The 18,888-nt window shown below is 33.7% G+C and overlaps 1 protein-coding gene across 1 annotated transcript in view; it reads right to left on the bottom strand.

Moving 5' to 3' along the window:
- RecQ4 (RecQ4 helicase) overlaps window positions 1-18,888 on the bottom strand; it is a 261,720-nt gene that overhangs the window by 91,141 nt on the left and 151,691 nt on the right. Inside the window, exons 9-11 of the mRNA XM_090397875.1 lie at window positions 12,786-12,963; window positions 5,201-5,296; window positions 4,902-5,077 (exon numbers count right to left, since the gene is read on the bottom strand). Of these exons, the coding sequence (XP_090254001.1) occupies window positions 4,902-5,077; window positions 5,201-5,296; window positions 12,786-12,963 (450 nt within the window). The remainder of the gene's footprint in view (window positions 1-4,901; window positions 5,078-5,200; window positions 5,297-12,785; window positions 12,964-18,888) is intronic.

Here is an 18,888-nt window from a genome sequence, read left to right as displayed (position 1 = left end):
GGATCCTTGGAGAAGATGAATGAGTTTTTAATTTTGAAAGAGGTTTAAAGGTATCATTAAGGTTGTATTTCTGTAGTATTCTGTTTGTTTTATCTTTTAATGCATGGAATGGCTATAGTTATACTGAACTTTATTCAAAATTAAGTGGATATTGAATACCACCTTATTTCTTAGCCGAATAAGAAACTCAAAGATAGGAAATCTAATCTAAGAGTTTCATGGCGAATATAGAAAACTATATATAAAGATCGGCAAATCCAAGCATAAGCCAACACCTGGTAGCGCAATGCTAGGGTGACTTGTAGTAAAGGTGGAGTAAGCTCCGATCACTGTTCTTAGTATTTTCCCATAATGTAAAACACAGATCTTAGGAGATGTCTTAATGTTCTACATTATGAGAGAAGGTCACTACCCAGACCGGTTTCGACCTAGATGTAATACTAAGGTTTCAATGGTCAGAACTTATATCTTTACTGTACGAGTTGCCAAAAAAGGTGCACAAATACAATTACGAAAATAAAATCAACAGGCTTCACTTCAGCGAAGTAAAATTATTCAAAATTAAGTGGATATTGAATACCACATTATTTCTTAGACGAACAAGAAACTCAAAGATAGGAAATCTAATCTAATGCCGAATATAGAGAACTATATAAAGATCGGTGAGTCCAAGCGTAAGCCAACACCTGGTAGTGCAATGACCTTCTCTCATAATGTAGAACAGTAAGACATCTCCTAGGAGCTGTGTTTTACATTATGGGAAAATACTAAGAACAGTGATCGGAGCTTACTCCACCTTTACTATGAGTCGCCCTAACATTGCACTACCAGGTGTTGGCTTATGCTTGGACTCTCTGATCTTTATATAGTTTTCTATATTCGGCATGAAACTCTTAGATTAGATTTCTCTATCTTTGAGTTTCTTATTCGGCTAAGAAATAATGTGGTATTCAATATCCACTTAATTTTGAATAATTTTACTTTGCTGAAGTGAAGCCTGTTGGCTGTTATTTTCGTAATACTGAAGTTTATTTTTAGGTGCAGTCTTGGGAAGAATTTTGTCGATAGTATTTTTGCTGTAGCCATTTTTTAGAAGGTACTGCTGATAACATTTAATTCATGCTTAAGTGCTTGCTAATTGAAGCAAATCTTTACAGCTTTGTTTTTAGTGTGTTAATGGCACCTAGTTTTTGTGTATCTTTCCTGTGTTTTTGTGTTTCACAGTGTCTGTGTATCTTTCCTATCTGATAAAGCACCAGGCATAGATAATATTCAAAAAGAATTGCTGGAAAAAGGGGGAGAAGCATAATAAATTACCTAAGGAAACTGTTCAACAAAATACGAGAAGAAGGAAATTTACCAACAGAATGGATAATAGGTCAGATCATACCCATCCACAAAAAAAGGATATGTCAGATCTTGTACTAATAAACCTATTACCCTTCTAAGCCACTGCTATAAAACATTTATTAGGATTCTCCAAAACAGAGTAAAATATTCCTATGAAGAACAAATGGGAATTAGAAATAGGAGAAGCAAAATAGATGCAATTTTCACATTATATTGGCAGATCTTATGAGAGAGAGACAAAAATAAAATACTCTACTGCTGTTTTATTAACTTCAAACAAGCTTTTGACTCAATAAACAGAAGCAAACTCATTAAAATTCTAAAAAACAGAGGGTTCGACAAATACCTATTAAATTGTATCAAGAATTACTATTCAGAAACACAAACAGTAATGAAATACAAAAACATAGAAACAGAATCAAATAGCAATTAAAAAGGAGTTATAAAAAGCTGCCCATTGTCACTATATTTATTTAACCTGTACCTAAAAGAAGTAGTGGACAAAGGACTACAGATGTGTGAAGGCATAACTGTAAATGAAAGAAATATAACACATTTAAATTATGCTGACGACATAGTAATTACTACAGACAGCCAAGAAAAATTAGAAAATATCCTGCCAAGCTGGATCAAACAAGTAACAAATATAATGCCGGCCTGGTTGGCCAAGTGGTTAGTGTATCCGCTCTCCAGCCAAAAAGTTACGGGTTTGAATCCCGTCATGTGTGCATGGATGTTTGTGATTGTCTGTGAAAATACTAGTGGTGTTGATTGGAAGTAGATGGCACTGGTGTAGTTGTGGCTCATTGCAGTTGGACTGAGTGGTGTAGACACAGAGTTGTAGAGTAGGTGCTGTAAAGTTTATCTGATTTTTAATTTAACTTTTTATTAAATCTTTGTCAGCTGCTGCATTGTTACAATATGTGTTTATCTTATTTTCAATGTTTGTTATTACTAATTGCTTATCCTATCAAACTCAATACTATTCAATTCTTGTTAAGTCTACTATTAAATCTTGTCACTTGCTGCACCTTTGTAAGTCTATGTTATCTCATTTAAACTTATCTTCTTAACTTTGATTACTCTCTTATCTGTTTGCCCGCGAACATTGAAGCTCACGTGTGCAAAACTCACAGAACAAAGAAATCGCCTCAGGTTGGAGCCAACCTCTTTGTGTGATCTACCGGTGTTTATTCTAAACAGAATTTTGGAAATTTGTTTGATTTCTAGCTGTGTCATCAAAATACACAGATGGGAGGTGAATCTCCCTCCAAAGAAAAAAACACCCAGTAAAACACACGGAACCTTCCTCTTTTAATAAAATCAAATCTAGCAGCTTAACCCTTCTAATCTACGGTCGTGGCAATATCTACTTTAAGGCACACAGATTCGAGTTTAATGAGTAGTGCATTGGAAATATGAATCAGGCAAGTTATTTAAATAAGAAAACAATTTATTCATCACTAATGATATATACAAAAGGTCAATTATAAGTTCCAAGTAGATTTTACTTCTATGCTTCAATTAACAACTCAAAACAAAACCTTAATTAAACACTGTCACAATCTTTTTCTCAAGTTAAACAATGGAAAGATCTTACTTGAACATAAATCTGGACTTCTCTGAATGATCCTTGAAATCATCTCTTTCGGTTACTGTTTGTCTTTAGCACTGAACTCGGGTATCTTTTTTAGGGCTCGTGAGATCCCTCGTTATTATCAGCGAACATCAGGAACTCGGTGGCTTGGAAACTCAGCATCTAATTTCTTCTAAAACTGCTATTATTAGTCACGTTGCTCTCTTGGCATTTTCTGTCTGGAATGCAGGTCACCGAAGGCGATCACAAATCATCTCCCACAATGTTAGCAAAACTCTGCTGCCGTCGCGTACATCGTAACCTCCGGTCGGAACTCTACGTGACTCCGTAACTTCTTGCTGACCCAAGAACGGGACCAGCACCGCACAATCTCGAACTCCACGAACCACTTGCCTGACTAGCAAGATGAATAACCCAAAAAGGAAAGCCCTGACTTGCCACAGCAACCCTCTATTTATATGGCTCTGATGACCTTGGATTCAGTTACATTGTCATCCCCTGGGTATTTCGATGTTCTGCACCCGCCACCTTTTCCGTTGTTGCATTAAGGCAGGAAATCCTGTTCAATGTTGACCTTCATGATGTTAGTTGCCCCAGGTCATAACTTAATATGATAATCCGTCTGGAATTATCGCTGACTAGAGGATTCTTTTAGACACAAATTATTTTACACTTATTTTCCTTTGTTCTATAACAAAAACATTTGCAGGCTACAATATTCAGTTATTCACAATTCATTAAACATAAAAATTTTCACTATTAAATCACAAGTATTTTTATTGGAATCTTGTTCACCAGTAAAATCGGTATATAAGGCGTTTTGCATAAATTTCCTTGTGTTCACGATTTTACAGTGCCCTCCCTCCCTCCATGAGTCTTTGGACTCCCTGGAGGTGTCATATAATAATAATAATAATATGATATGAAAATCAATTTCATATTCTCTTTTTCTTCCTATTACCAGGCAGAAACCTTAAGAGAGCAAAATCTCTCGTTCAGTACTGAGGAAATCGAAATGTCAGTTTGATACCCACTCTGCCTATGTAATTTTACATCGCCAAAATGAAGTCTTCTGGCTCATTGTTTAGTAATTATTTTTATACACTGACCAAGAGTTCACTTACCAAAAACACAATTCTCTGACATTTCGATTTCCTTAGCACTGAATGAAAGTTTTTGCTCTCATAATAAGGTTTCTGCCTGGTCACTGAAGATAACCAACCAGTTCAAAACAGCTGTCGGGCCTGTGAAACCGTTATCAAATGAACTAATAAAAGGCAAATATATATATATGGATGCTTAGGCAACACCCATGTCTTTTAAGTAGTCCAAGCTAAAGCAACTCGGGGATGCTGAGGATTGTATTCTCATAAGCTCTCAGATCGACTTATGAAACTTTCATAGTTTCTACAAACATTCAGCTTTGAAATAATGTTAGGCCGACAAAAGATTGGAAATCTATAGCACATTTAGTATCATGGATATCATAGAGATTACATACACTACATCTTTTGACTGCATCAGAGAACAAGATTGTTCCCTGATGCAGTCTTATAAAAATGCAACATAATAAGCAAAGAAGTATCAACACTGAACAATAAAAATCATCTAGAGTCTAAAGGCTTTTACAAATATTCATACTACAAGCAAACCTATGACCTGCTGGTATGAGTGAGTGAGAGAGAGAGAGAGAGACTATCCACTCTTTCTGACAAGTAAATAGCATTCTATAATTCAGTAAAAACCAGGAAATATTTTGATGCATAATTCTCTGAATACCTATTTTCTTGTTCTACCAATTCCATTCTCTCAATCTTTCAAGGTATCAGACTAACTCATCAGATAATATGATGGGCTGATATCTTAAAAAAAGCAAACTTCTAACAGCTGGAAAACAATGAAAAAAAAAGTAGGCATAACTGATCTGAACTACTGATATTTGTAATAATTTTACCTGTGCATCTAAGAAAAGATGACAATATGCATCCTGACCATCTCTTCCTGCTCGTCCTATTTCTTGGATATAATTTTCAAAACTTTTTGGTAAATTGTAGTGTATAACTGCTCTTACATCAGCTTTGTCTAAACCCATTCCAAATGCCACTGTAGCTACAATTATTTTCAATTTACCTGTAAGAAATGTGTAAAAAAATTAAGCAAGAAATATAATAAATGGAAGGCTTTAGAAATTCAATTCAAACTATTCTACTCTTCAACTGGCAAATGTAGAGAAATGAATAGATTATTACTTACCAGACATAAAGTTTTTTTGAATTGTGCGTCTTCGTGTTGCACTCAGTCCAGCATGATAAGCTTCAGCATCCCAACCTAACCGCCTATTGCTTCGTACTATAAAACAATGGCATTTTAAGATCAATTATTTCAGTTAGTAATTTCTTAAAGCTCAAAAGAATACCTTAATATCTTGATGTTACATTCTCCAAGAGATAAAAAGCACTGCTTGGTTAACAAATTTACTGTTTCTTTTAGCATTAGTTGAACATTCACTTCTGAGTTAAGAGCTGTAAGAACAGTAAGATGGCATCTTACAACAGCAGTCCATTTTTTTTTATAAATATATACTGTATATATGCATTACTATCTTTTGATAAATAATTTTTTTTTTTTTAATTTTAAGCCTTATTTATAGTTCATTTCTCTAAATACAGTTAACCCTTACTGTAGCAAACCTGTAAGGATCAAATGAATAGTTTGCTATTTTTTAACATATATATATATATATTAAAAACCTCTGCATTATGCAAGTTATGTCTAGTTTGTTATAATGAGTGAGTTTGCTATAATGATGTTTCTCTGATAAGAGGTTGCTAATTTCTGCCATAATCTCCTGATAGTCATTGTCTATGGGGAAAAAGTTAACTAGTCGATGAAATGTGTTTAAGAAATAAATATGAGAAAAAAAGTTAACTAGTTGATGAAATGTGTTTAAGAAATAAATATGAGATGAAGTGAGGAACTTCATTAATGGGAATGACTTTTCCACAAGAGATGAAATTAACAAACCCTGTTAAAGTAAAATGTACCTTTATGATGTTCAAATACCAACTATTTAGTGAAATTTGACCACAAGTTCCAAAGAATTACTACTTAATTAGCAATTATTACTATTGATATTTTGTTATAAAAGTATCACTAGAATATATCTAAGAGAAAAAAAATGAGGACAATAAGACTACAATGATGATTACTAGCAACTGCTGCATTCAATCCATGTTACCTTATAAAAATAATATCAATATTGAAAGAAATGGAGGGGGGGGGGGGATACAAGACATGAAATAAATTTATGAAATGCAAGATAAAGAAACTTTATGGCTGACAAAATATACTACTATAATCATACACATGATACAGACATAAATCTTTTTATAAAAAAAAAAAATGAACAAATAGCAAACACTAGTTCAAAATAATATTATTATTACAGACTGGTATAATAAAGCTACTAATCCAGCATTCTGAAGGTGCAGTCTTTTTATTTTTATTTTTTTTTAATTATTATAGTTCATCATCATCATCATACGTATCAAGGATTTAGGCCTAGCATGGCCTGTTCTGGCCTTAGAAGTCATCGTTGAATCGTTTAAGAGGACGTCCTGGTTTTCTTTTTCCTAATGGCTTGTACTTTAAGGCTTGTTTTGGTAATCTTTCTGTTTTCATTCTTTGAACGTGTTCCATCCATTTATGTTTATATTTTTTAATTTTTTCTATTACTGGTTCTTGGTTTAATTCTTTCATAATATCTTCGTTTCTTTTGTGATCAAATAGGGTATACTTTGCAGTTTTTCTCATAAACTTCATTTCTGCTGTTGTTAATCTTTGTTTGTCTTTTTGTTTTATTGTCCAGATTTCGCTTCCATACATTAAGACCGGTAAGGCTAATGTATTGTATACTTTTAGCCTGGTTTGTTTTTGAACTAGGTTTGGTTATTATAGTTATGTTTTGTAAAACACACATTTTGTGCAGAATTTATGTTTCTTCAATTGATTCTTATGCTGTATACAGACCCAAAAAAGAAAAAAATTAAAGAATGGTTGTCAGTATAAAATAGAAGTCTCTAAGGTTCAGAACTGATGCTATGAGAATCAAGAAACAGTCACTAGATGAATTTTGTATCCTTTCCAATAGCACATCTGTGAGAAATTAAATTAGATGGTTGCTCCTGTTGTATTGTAAGCTAGAATACCTTCCTTCCAATTATACATTCATAAGAATTCATGTTAGGAGAGTGCTTGATCAGCATGTTTCAGAACTTACTGTTATGCTTTCTGAATCAGTTTTGAATTTATTTTCTTTTGTTTTTGTTAGTTCAATCAATCGCCTTCAATACTCTAATGAAAATGAAGATTTTGAGCTGGAAATTGAAGCTTTTATTAGAGAAAAAGAAAGTGATGAGGATGATACTCCTGAGCTTGAACAAGTGACTACCCAATAAGTTTGAAAATTTATAACTCAATCACAACTCTATTTCATGCAAGGCAACATTATATCTGCACTAAATACCTGCGCTGATTTTGTTTAGTTGCAGTCAATCAAAAAAAAAAAAAAATGTTGATCTGGCCCCATGATGAAGAAACATTACCTACTTTTTTATCTAACATAATCTATATCCATGAAATAATTTTACTATGGAAACAGAAAAAGACAAGAAATTATCCTTCTTCGATATGCTACTTCTCTGCTCATCATCAGGTGATCTAATTATTTCCATTTATTGAAAGCCTACTTTCACTGGACACTACATTCAACAGCAATCTGCTCACCATCTCTCAGAGAGGATTGGAATTATCAAAACTTTATTACAATGTGCTCACACTATATGTTCTATGTCATAACTAAAGCAAGAACTTTTAAACAGCAAACAATATATGAAACCCAATGGCTTCTCAGAGTGGAGCATGCAACATCTTTGATTCCTATAAATCCTAATTCCTATGTGTTATTTGCTGAAATAACAAGGAAACAATACATAGAGTCCTTATCCCATACATTTCTGGCATCTCAGAACTAATTTCTAGAATTCTTAAGAAATATGATCTAGTGGCTACATTTATTCCTGTCAATAAACTGTCATCATAGCTTTCATCGTCTAAAGATAAACGTTTCCCTCTTGCTCTACCTGGCATCTACTAAGTTCCTTGTGATTGTCACCTTTATTTAAGACCAAACGGATGTTCAGTGGAAAAGAGAATATAAGAACACTAGCCTTGCCATCATCATCGACAAGAAATCTAGACTTGCACAATATGGCATAGACATGGACCACAATATTCAATGATCTGAAACACGCTCACTCCATCTTTGTTGCTATAAATTTGAACACTTATTTAAAGAAAGCACTGTAGTCTTACTTCACTGTCTGAACTTGAGAAAAACTGCCTCTAGCTATCGCACATCATTAAAGGTTTTTTTTAAATTAATAATACAGTTAATTAATAGTTAATAATACAGTGTTTCCTCAGTTATACCTTTGCACTGTTTTATGTATAACATATGTGGCTCTCACTGCTTCAAATCAATTCACTGCTCATGTGTTCACATTCTACTTTGTAATTAACTAATATCACCACTGATGATGGCCTGTAATTTTCAGGCTGAAATATATGGCCTTTGAATAAATATTATCACTTCTGTGATGCATTATTATAGTTATGTTTTGTAAAACATACATTTTGTGCAGAATTTGTGTTTCTTCAATTGATTCTTTGCTGAATACAGACCAAAAAAGAAAAGAAAAAAAAAATTAAAGAATGCTTGTCAGTATTAGATAAAAGTCTTTAAGCTTCAGAACTGATGCTATGAGAATCAAGATTTCCCCTCAACTGAAATAAATGAGGAAGTGTTATAAAGAGGAATTATTTATTAATTAATATTTATCAATCCTCATTTGCTATGAGATTTTCTCTATAACGATTAATTCTATTTCCGAGTGTTTTTATATATGCACAAGGGTTCAATTCCTATCGGTGCAATGACTTTTAACTGTTTTTTTCAGAATCTGAAAAATCACTGACTCAAGACCAAATACAAAATATACACATTTAATAAAACAAAAATATATACACTTCAAATAAAATTACACAACTAATTAAAACGTTCGCTGCCACGATCCTCGGGCATAGTTTGTTCCCGCACACCAAGCGCTTTCGCATATTCAAGGTCACTACGAGTAATCTCGTAGCCAGCTTATCAGACAGAAGTTTGTTTTATACGCCAACCACGAGTAATCTTATATCACCTGCGTCTTCAAGGTCACTACAAGTAATCTCGTAGCTGGCTTATCAGACAGAATTTTGTTTCATACGCCAACCACAAGTAATCTCGTATCACCCCCACCTATATATTACATGCACTGACAACTGTGTTTATTGCGTCTAGTCTCTAAAAACCTTCAGTTTTGCCATGACTAGTAAAAGAAAACTTACTGATAAAGAATTAGAAGTTTACGCTAATATGAGCGTTGATGAATTTAATGAATTCATCATGTAGCACACATTATTCCTCCTGACTCTAAAGTATAGCTATTCTGAATTCATCGAAGTATAAGTACTTTTATCTCATGCAGTTCAATTTTGTTAATTTTTGTACCAGCAAAAAGGTTTCTTCTACTGCTTTATCTAAGTTGCTAAATTCTGTCTCCTTTTCTAGTAGAAATAACAGATAGATCCAGCGTTCTTAAAACAGATGAAATTTTCCAATCAGCATTTCCTCAAACATTCCTAGAGCGTCAATTGCAATATTTTCTTTTATTTACCAATACTTAATTACAGCCTTAATTCCTCCACTTTAAACGCTCACAGTTCTATGATTCCTTTTTTTGGAATCTTCTATTAATATTCCTCCCACTGTCACATACAACTAAATAAACTTCGTAAGAACAAAATTCCTCTGTCTGCATTCTAAAACTTCCATTAGCTCTCCCTTGTCTTTTCTCCGTTACTTTGATACCGAGCGCTCTCTTGTTGTTTCCGTTACCTCGATACTGAATGCTCTCTCTGTCAGCTGTCAATCACCCATCAAACTCCTTGGCGAACATGTGCACTCCATGAAAGTGGCAAGCAAGAAGTTAGGTATAATGGTTGACATGTCATCTCCGTTAGCGTTACGAGAATGTCTTTACAGAACACAGCAGTTAATAATTTTAAACCACAATAAAATTTCTGAAAGTAACACAACTATCCATATCCAGTAAGTTCATAATTTTTTTTAAAATGCTTCACATTTCATTTTGACAAAATAACATCAATAACGGGCACATCATAAGTGCCAACAATACGTATTATGAAACCAAAACTAATCATGTACTAATACAAACAATTTGTAAAAATATTCAGAATTTTAAATTATGATTATTTTTATAGAAGGACATAAAACTGATGACATGGAAGAACAGAACCCAGAAGTAAATAGGTAACTAAAATGGTGCTGCAAGGCTCTGTGCTTGGACCACTTGTTTTATTTGCACATACATAATATTTATAGATAACGAATAATTGAACTTTACAAACACGCACAAACACCATTACTTACACAAACTTAATACTGTATGTTACAGCATTTCCTTAATTTACAGCTATTTAGAGAACAATATCAATTTATTCCAGCTGCTATGAATGAGGCCACCAATTAGGAGGATGATTTCTGTACACCAGCTGTTCATCACTTTTTTCTCTTTCCTGCAAGACCGAGCCTATCAATTAGGAGGAGACATGCATGCTAGATGTATGATTTCCCAACAATTTCTCTGATTATTATCCTCAATGTGTACTTTTTTTTTCCAGTGAATTTTCTATTTTATGGTTACTGCTAATCAGTACTCACTGAAGTCTAAGATATCATACCATGGTGTCATGGACTATGCCCGCTTGGCTATAAAATATTGGGTATATTTAGTTCATTATGAAGGTTTCAGATAAAATATATTCTATTGTACATTTCAAAACTTAAACATTTCTTCTGGTATTCATGTTTATAATTTCATCCTTTTTTAGTTTTCATTCTGCTCTTTCCTCAGTTACTGTTATGTCCTTTGTAATTGCCCTTCATATTCAGTTCCTGGTCAATCTTTCGTACGTCTCTATTATGTATTTCACTACTTTTGTATTAATTCCTTTTACTTCTATTCTCAATATCCTGGTCTTATCCCAATTTTTTTCCTTTATATTTTCATTCCTTAACAGAAGATCATGATGTCTTGAACACTATCTGCTTGGCTGTAAGATATTGGACATTTATTAATCTTTTGTTGTAGTTTTTTTTTTTCCCCAAGCAAGCACTATAAAATTATAACAGTTAAAATTTAATTTGTTTATTGCATGCTAGTTTACCATGAATTATCCCCACCTCTTTGCAATTTTTTTTTTAAATTCTCTTTTTTTTTTTTTTTTTTCAAAATATTTCGATGCTTTCATCCATGTCTTCAAGATATTTTGCAATATGAATTAGGTTTATGATTCTGTCACTACAAAAGCAAAAAATTAAAATCATGAATGTCCTCAAATTAAAATCCAAAAATTTGTTGACATAAGAAAATATTACTATGAAATTATTAGGTAACAAAAAATGTAATTTAATCTTTAGCTATTCAAAGTTTAAAACATTTAATAATTTCCAGTTACCAATACTGGAAACTTTGGGTTCGCTATAGTGGATGACTATTGTAATGTGTACTGAAAGAAAATAGTAATCAATAATCTGCAATTATTATATGACATTAGGACTGTTGAACATAGCATTATTGTTCTTATTGCATATGCATAATAAAAAAGAAAGAGATGTTATGAACGAGGAAGTGCAAGACATCCTATTCAATGCTGAGAATTTAGGAAGATGATTTGTGTAATGATTCCCCTCCCCCCCTAAACACTTGCTTGAAACTAGCCTAAAATACTTTTTCTGAAGTAAGTGAGATTTATGGTGAGGTTTGATTGAAGTAGGACAGGATACATAAGCATATGGATAAACAAACAGAGAAGTTTATTTTCGAGGGCAGTAACTGACTTTTTTTTTGGTTTGTTAGAAAGTGTTAGTCTTTTTTTTTCTAAAAATGGCTATTTCTTCTGAATCCAGACAAAATATAAGAATATGGTAGAAACAGCCATTCTTTTTTTAGAAACATTCTTCTGAAAGAAACAATTATTATTATTATTTGACACCTCCAGGGAGTCCAAAGACTCATCGAGGGAGAGTGTGCCAACAGCATCGAACGATTGGTTCCCCTTCCAACTACTAACTGTGCTCAAACTTACTTAACTGAGCCATTAGTAGCAGAGGCTCTACCAATTGACCAAGCTTTGCCGGCATTGTTTTAAGTCCCTTGGATTGTGACCATTAAGAACTTGTTCATTGAACAATTAAGATTTCCTGTTGCAGAATGTTCAAGAGGAACAGATATTGTGAGCTTTTGTTAGTAAACTGATTATTTTATTTTTTAGAAATTTCCAAAGTTATACAAAATCTAACATATCGCTTATTTTATGGAAAATCTAATATTTATTCTAATAGGTTCTGCTACGTATCAGAAACACTATTTCAGTTATTGCTAATGTAAAATACAGCTAACTTGGTTGGCTTAGTTTCAGACTTTCGGCCCATCCTCATTTACTGAGTTAGTGGATAGTTAAGATAATAAGATAATGAAGATGTAAATGTCAAGATGTAGAACATTCTCTGATTTCCCATTGAGAATCAATTTAGTCTCTTCACAATTATCTGATTTAAGAACACTCAAAATTTTTATTTTCCCGTAAATTGCAAAAATAAAAACAGCTGCTATATAATTATTATTACAATATCGGGAACTATAATGCTACTTACCATTCTGTGATCTGTTATCAGCAGAATTATGAGTTTTACCAGAGAAAGCAATGGATGTGTCCTGAAATCTGATACGAATAAGTGATGCTATGCGCTCAGCTTCTTCTCGCCTTGTGCAATAGACAATAATGGAGTTGCAACTTTGAAATCGTTCTTCATTTAGTAGCTGTATTAGTGCCTATATTAAAGCAATGGATTTAGAATAGACAAAAGTACTTATTAATCCTAACAAGAATAAACAACTATGGAAATTATCAAAAAATAATATACAAATGTATTTCATGCTATATAAAAGTGACATTAAAGTGTCAATAAAGTGTTCATTAAATTAAAATTAGCATAGTCCCCTTGATTTTCAGGAGTAAACAAGGTTTCACACATTTACAGAAAAAAAAATTTAAATGTGAAGATACATGCACCATTCGCTTCACTTTTTAATGATCAACAAGATGACAATCAGTCTCTTAAGCACTTTTGAGTGAAGAAAGGTAATCATTCAATAGAATATCACTGTATGGATTTTTTTTATGATAAAACCATAAAATATTGCACATTTCTAGCACATTTAGTACTGTGGAGGGGAGGGGTGAAGATTAGATAAACCAGAAACCTTGCTCCTCTGGAGAATAAAAATGGTATTTTTCAAGCCACTTTACAGGCCTCCAAATAAGCAAGGTAAAAGTTTCACACCATGGGAATTAAAATCCATAGAAAGCAAAGATGCTATCCATCCAGCTAACTAGACTTAGTGAAAAAGGAATGCAATGTTATATCAGCTTAAGCAGGTGTTTTTTTTTTTTTTAACATTGAGGCTGTAGATAGGTGTTGTCATTAAGTAAATTAATACTGAACAAGAAATTATATTCTTGCTTTTATTGGTATTAACTACTCTTTATTAACTACTATGGCTAATAATGTAATACATCATTTTGCTACTTGCACATGGAAATATGACTTTTCATGACTGAATCTCACTATCTCATTGATTCAACTTCAAAAGGTCATATAGTGGCACCAGCTCTAAGAGTGGAGCTGGTTTCTTCTGGCTTGAACCCCATACATATCTGACATGATGGTAATGAAGACACTAATGTTTGGCACAGTGATGAATTTTTCTGCAGTGCTGGTACTCAAGTGCAGTGCTGTTTAGTGGAACCAACACACAGATCCAGGTTTAGAGTGATGACAGTGACATTTTTTACATCATGTATAGTTTGCTTACCATTTTTGAAGAACTGTTTTTTTTAGACCTTTTTGAACAATAACTCAAAAAGGATAAAACTGGCTTGCATAGTGACCCTTTCTGTAGTATGCAGCAATATATATATATATATATATATATATATATATATATATCCAAAAAGGAATTATGCTATACATTATAGGATATCAGAACATTCTGATATGAATTCAACTGCTTCTATGTACAAGTAGCCTAGTGAAGACAGTTCAAGTGCAAACTTTTGTTATTGTAACATGCTATTTACCACCATACCAAGTTTTCCTTATGTTCTAAGATTGCTCTCATGAATATCTGAAAAGTTTCAACATCAGTTTTTTTCCTGTGAAAGGGAGAAAACCATTTTAATGTCCAAGTTAAACATAATTTGTTTGTATCGTACATCCTCATGTGTATGCGAGTATGCACATATTACATATTTTGATTTCAGAAAAAAAAAAAATTTAGTGGAAACAGGGAAAAATGCATAATAAACTAGTTAAACTAAAAAATAAAAAATTAAATAAAAATAAAAGTACTAGACAGGCCAGAACTGAACTTTAGTCTTTGTAATCAAAATCAGAATCCTTAGTAGAAATGGCATTATCCCCAAAAAATAAACTAATACTATTTTGGCAGATGAAATAGCATAAACATTCATGCATGTGAAGAAAAAATGCAGTACAACTTGATTAAGGCAGTACACATACAAAAGACTGAATTATGCATAACATCTTGATGCAGGCTAAATGTGTCTAAAGCTGAACTTTATTCACTGTTATTTTATGGAAATCTACCAGCATTTTTATACTACATATTTTTTCAGATAAAAATAACATTACAGTATAAAATTCTGGTAGATTTTCATAAAATAACAGTAAATAAAGTTCAGCTTTAGACACATTTATTCTGGATGAAGGTGTTAATGTATAATGCAGCCTTTAATACAGAATAGGATATGAGAATGCATATGTGAGAATAGGCATATTTTCTTGGAGAATTATAGGGTCACTTATGGGTATAGGCATTTCTCAAACATCAAGGCACAACCCACCCAGAGAACATGTAAGCTAATATCATTATTATTAACAGAGACCTCCAGGGAGGCAATGGCTGATTAAATGAAGCCACAGCAGCTGCTATAACATCTTTTAAACTCCTTCATGCTAGAAATTAAAGATATACCAAGAAATTATATACTTGGTTTAATCCTTTATCCAAGTGTAAGCAAACAACGTTTGTGCCTGAAGTATTTTCAGGACTGGAGCAACTCGTATATAGAAGCTAACGACTTCACATCACTTCCCTTAGTATCCCATAATGCAAAGCACATATCCTTACAGACATGTATAGTGCTATGCATTATGGGAAGGGTCACTACCCAGACCAGTTTCAACCTTTATTGAGGTCTCATCAGTGGGAGCCAGACCCAGAGGTGACCCATCCTTCATGTTAAATGCACTCCCACCACTTCAAAAGGCAAACTATTCCACTCAGTGAGAGAAAAATTTAGCCCTCACCCCTTTCATAAATGCACTCAAACCCTAAACTTCCACAGATGTCCTCTCCCAACCTTTCATCAACCAGTTTTCCATTAATACTCTTTAGTTTACAGGTCTCCTCTCTATGATATTACCATCCTTCTCTTTCTGATCAGTATCTGCACAGTCGCAATCTCTGAACATATTCCAATATTATATTTGTAACTCTTCTTGCACCCTTTCTAGCTTCTTTATTCTCTCCCTTCCCCCTGAACTCAGGAGAACAAATCTGCACACAATGAATATTTCTACGTGTTTGGAGCAAAAGGGTTCAGTTTCAGGTGAAAAAAGAAGTATTATGTGCCAACAGGCACAACTAGTGCCTTATCTCAGCTAAGAAATAGTACTTTTGCATATCCATATTTTTGCTAATCTTGTATGAAAATACCAATTGATACTTATTACTTCTGTTTTAATAATTTTCATTGTCGAAGTTGAAACCTCTTGTACTCTTTTCTCATAAATTATAATTTACATAGTTAATTGGTATTTATAATTTCTGCCTGGTCTCTGATGAGCAAACAATTCCAAACAGTTTATTTATTATTATTAATTTTTATGAGATGCCCCCACACACACACAAAAGGTTTGTGTGAACCTATAGTATATTCATAATGTGGATAGACTAAGGGGTTTTTTTAGAATTAATTTTCATATATGTGTATGTGTGTTTACTTATTTATTTTTTTAGAAAGTCTGGAAATCCTGCTCCAGAGACCAAACATGGAACTCTTTTTCAAGCCAATTCAGATTTCCAACAAGAAGGATAGTGGTACTGCACTGGGCAGTGAAATTCATCTCCCACCTAAAAACAATCACAAACATCACAGCTCATGGTGGGATTAGAATCTGTTGGTTGGAAAGCAGATATGCTAACCACTCGGTCAAAAAAAATGACAGAATTTAGAATACTTCCCTCTTACACATTTCCTAAAGAATGAAATTTGCTGGCCTTCTAATCCAGCGTTAACAAGTTTCTTCTTCCCCTCAACTTTTTTGACCACCATGGTACTGATGTGCTATACATTAGACAACCACTCACATACAGGGTGTTCGGGATAAATTTGACAGTTTCGTAAGGAAAAAGAAAATCTTCTTTGTATCTATTAAATTTAATGAATTGACAAAAAAACATTACAGGCAGAGTTAATTACAATACTATCAACAAGATTTACTCAAAATAACCACCATTAGCATCGATCACAGCTTCAATTCTGCTTCGGAACCTCGAACAAGCTGATGCTACAGTCTCCCTGGGAAGGGCCGCAAAAACTGTTTTAATTTTATCCATTAACTGGGCTTTTGTATTACTGGAAGTGCGATTGGTGTCTTTTTCAACTGCGCCCCATACAAAATAATCCATGGGGTTAAGGTCTGGGGAGTTTGGAGGCCAAACATTTGGACTGGTGAAGTCGTAGAAATTTTCAGACAACCATTTTTGACTTTTCCCAGAGGTGTGGCAAGGGGCCGAATCCTGCTGCCATACATACGGCCTACCATTGGCTACCCTTGTTATCCAGGGCTTGACTACAGTTAGCAACTCCACGAACAAAGCCCGAATTCCAATGCCAGGGTTCTTCAACACCTGTTCCTGCAGATTTGCGAGGAATTCTGCTGTACGAACGCAATCAGATCGTCTGCTAGGGATCTTTCTTCTTGCTACATCCTCGTAGTCACCATTGCAAGTCTCTAGTTCATGCCTGATTGTTTTTACTGTATTCAGGGAGCATTGGGCAGCAGTCGTAATATCCTTATTTTGATGGCGGGCACGAATCATCATGATACAAGTTATTCTCTTCCATGATTCAGGTGGGTTCCAGCTATCCATCCTTTCTGACATCTTGTATATGAATGAAGAAGGGTCCAAACTTTTAAATGAAGAGAAGTGTGTGTTAATACATGTAACTTACGGAAAAATATAATTAATTATAAATATGTCAAATTTATCCCGAACACCCTGTATAGGATTAAAATTTTAGAAAATAAATAATAGAATTAAGTTTTATGTGAAGGCATTTTTAACATAGCAAATTTACTACCACGACCCACCAGTATCTATATAAATACAATAAGTTAACCACTGTATGAAATACAGAAATAAACAAACTGTATTGTGAAACTTTGTTATAAAACTGAAAAAATACATGGCCAGTGTCTTGAAATTACATGACAATGACGATGCTTTGAGTTGCACATAAGATTTTGAACTGTTACATCATTTTAACACAGAAAGAATTTCTTTATAGGTCTGTGTTCCGAGTTACTCTCATATTTGAAAAAACGATGTTTATGGTAAAGTTGTGCATTTTCATTCAAAACATTTATTGACTAACTGTATCATGATGCAGTAACTCTTCAGTCAAGTACTTTAGCAAATCAGTGATAACTTTTAATACAAAAATCATTAGCAGCAAGACTGATGTGTTGTGGCTACAGTTTTATGTTGAAGATTATCAGTTCAGCCTAACTTTTACTCAACAGGATTTACCAGGCTCCAAATTCAAAAAACCACAAAGACCTCTTCACCTTCATCTCCATAAAACTCGACCATCTATAATCCAGCTACCCAAACAGCAAAGTCATTGTCCTAAGTGACCAGAATGTCCACACCTCCAATTGGCTCCCCTTTTCCAATCAAGCCACACATGATTCGGAAGTTTTTGCTATAAGCAACGATTTAATGCAAATCATGCTGCTACCTACTTGAATTCCAGATAATCCCTTCTACTCTGTCAATACTCTTAATCTTTTTTTAACTAGTTCTCCTTCTAGACAACATACAACATCCCTCCTCTAATCACACTCAACCTCATGTCCTCTAACACTACAAAGCGAGATAATCTCCAGAAGTACTACTCTTCTTACCCATGGAATGACTGCTGCTTATGCTCTTCTGACCTAGACATCTGCTGAGAAAGTCACAGAAATCATCCTCAGTGGCATGAAGGCATTCAATCTAAAATTGCTATCCACTTTCCAAGATCTGGTTTAACAGAGATGTATGAAAGCAATCAAAGAAAAAAAATCAGTTTACCACAAGCAGCATGCATCAAGAACCCAAGCTTCATACTCAGCCTATGCAGAAGCATGCAATAAATGTAAATCTCCACTACCAGCAAATCCAAATCCAATTTCATAGAAGTCACTAGCAGAAAACTTGTCTCTTGTCTTAAAAAAAGTAGATGTGCCTTCTGGTCCCTCACAAAAGTCATTGGATGCAACTTCTGCTCACCTGCACTCCCATTCAGGTAGCATCACTGTTACAGAACTCAGAGCAAAAGCTGACCTCCTAACATCACTATTTCCCTCTTATTCCTGCATAGATGACAAAGGTAAATGACCT

This window comes from Typopeltis vanoorti, chromosome 9 (genome assembly GCF_054136105.1).
Source record: "Typopeltis vanoorti isolate ZY-2024b chromosome 9, IOZ_Tvanoo_1.0, whole genome shotgun sequence".
Taxonomy (NCBI): Eukaryota; Metazoa; Arthropoda; class Arachnida; order Uropygi; family Thelyphonidae; genus Typopeltis; species Typopeltis vanoorti.
Note: the sequence above shows the minus strand (reverse complement) of the source record. Positions and strands in the feature narration are given on the sequence as shown.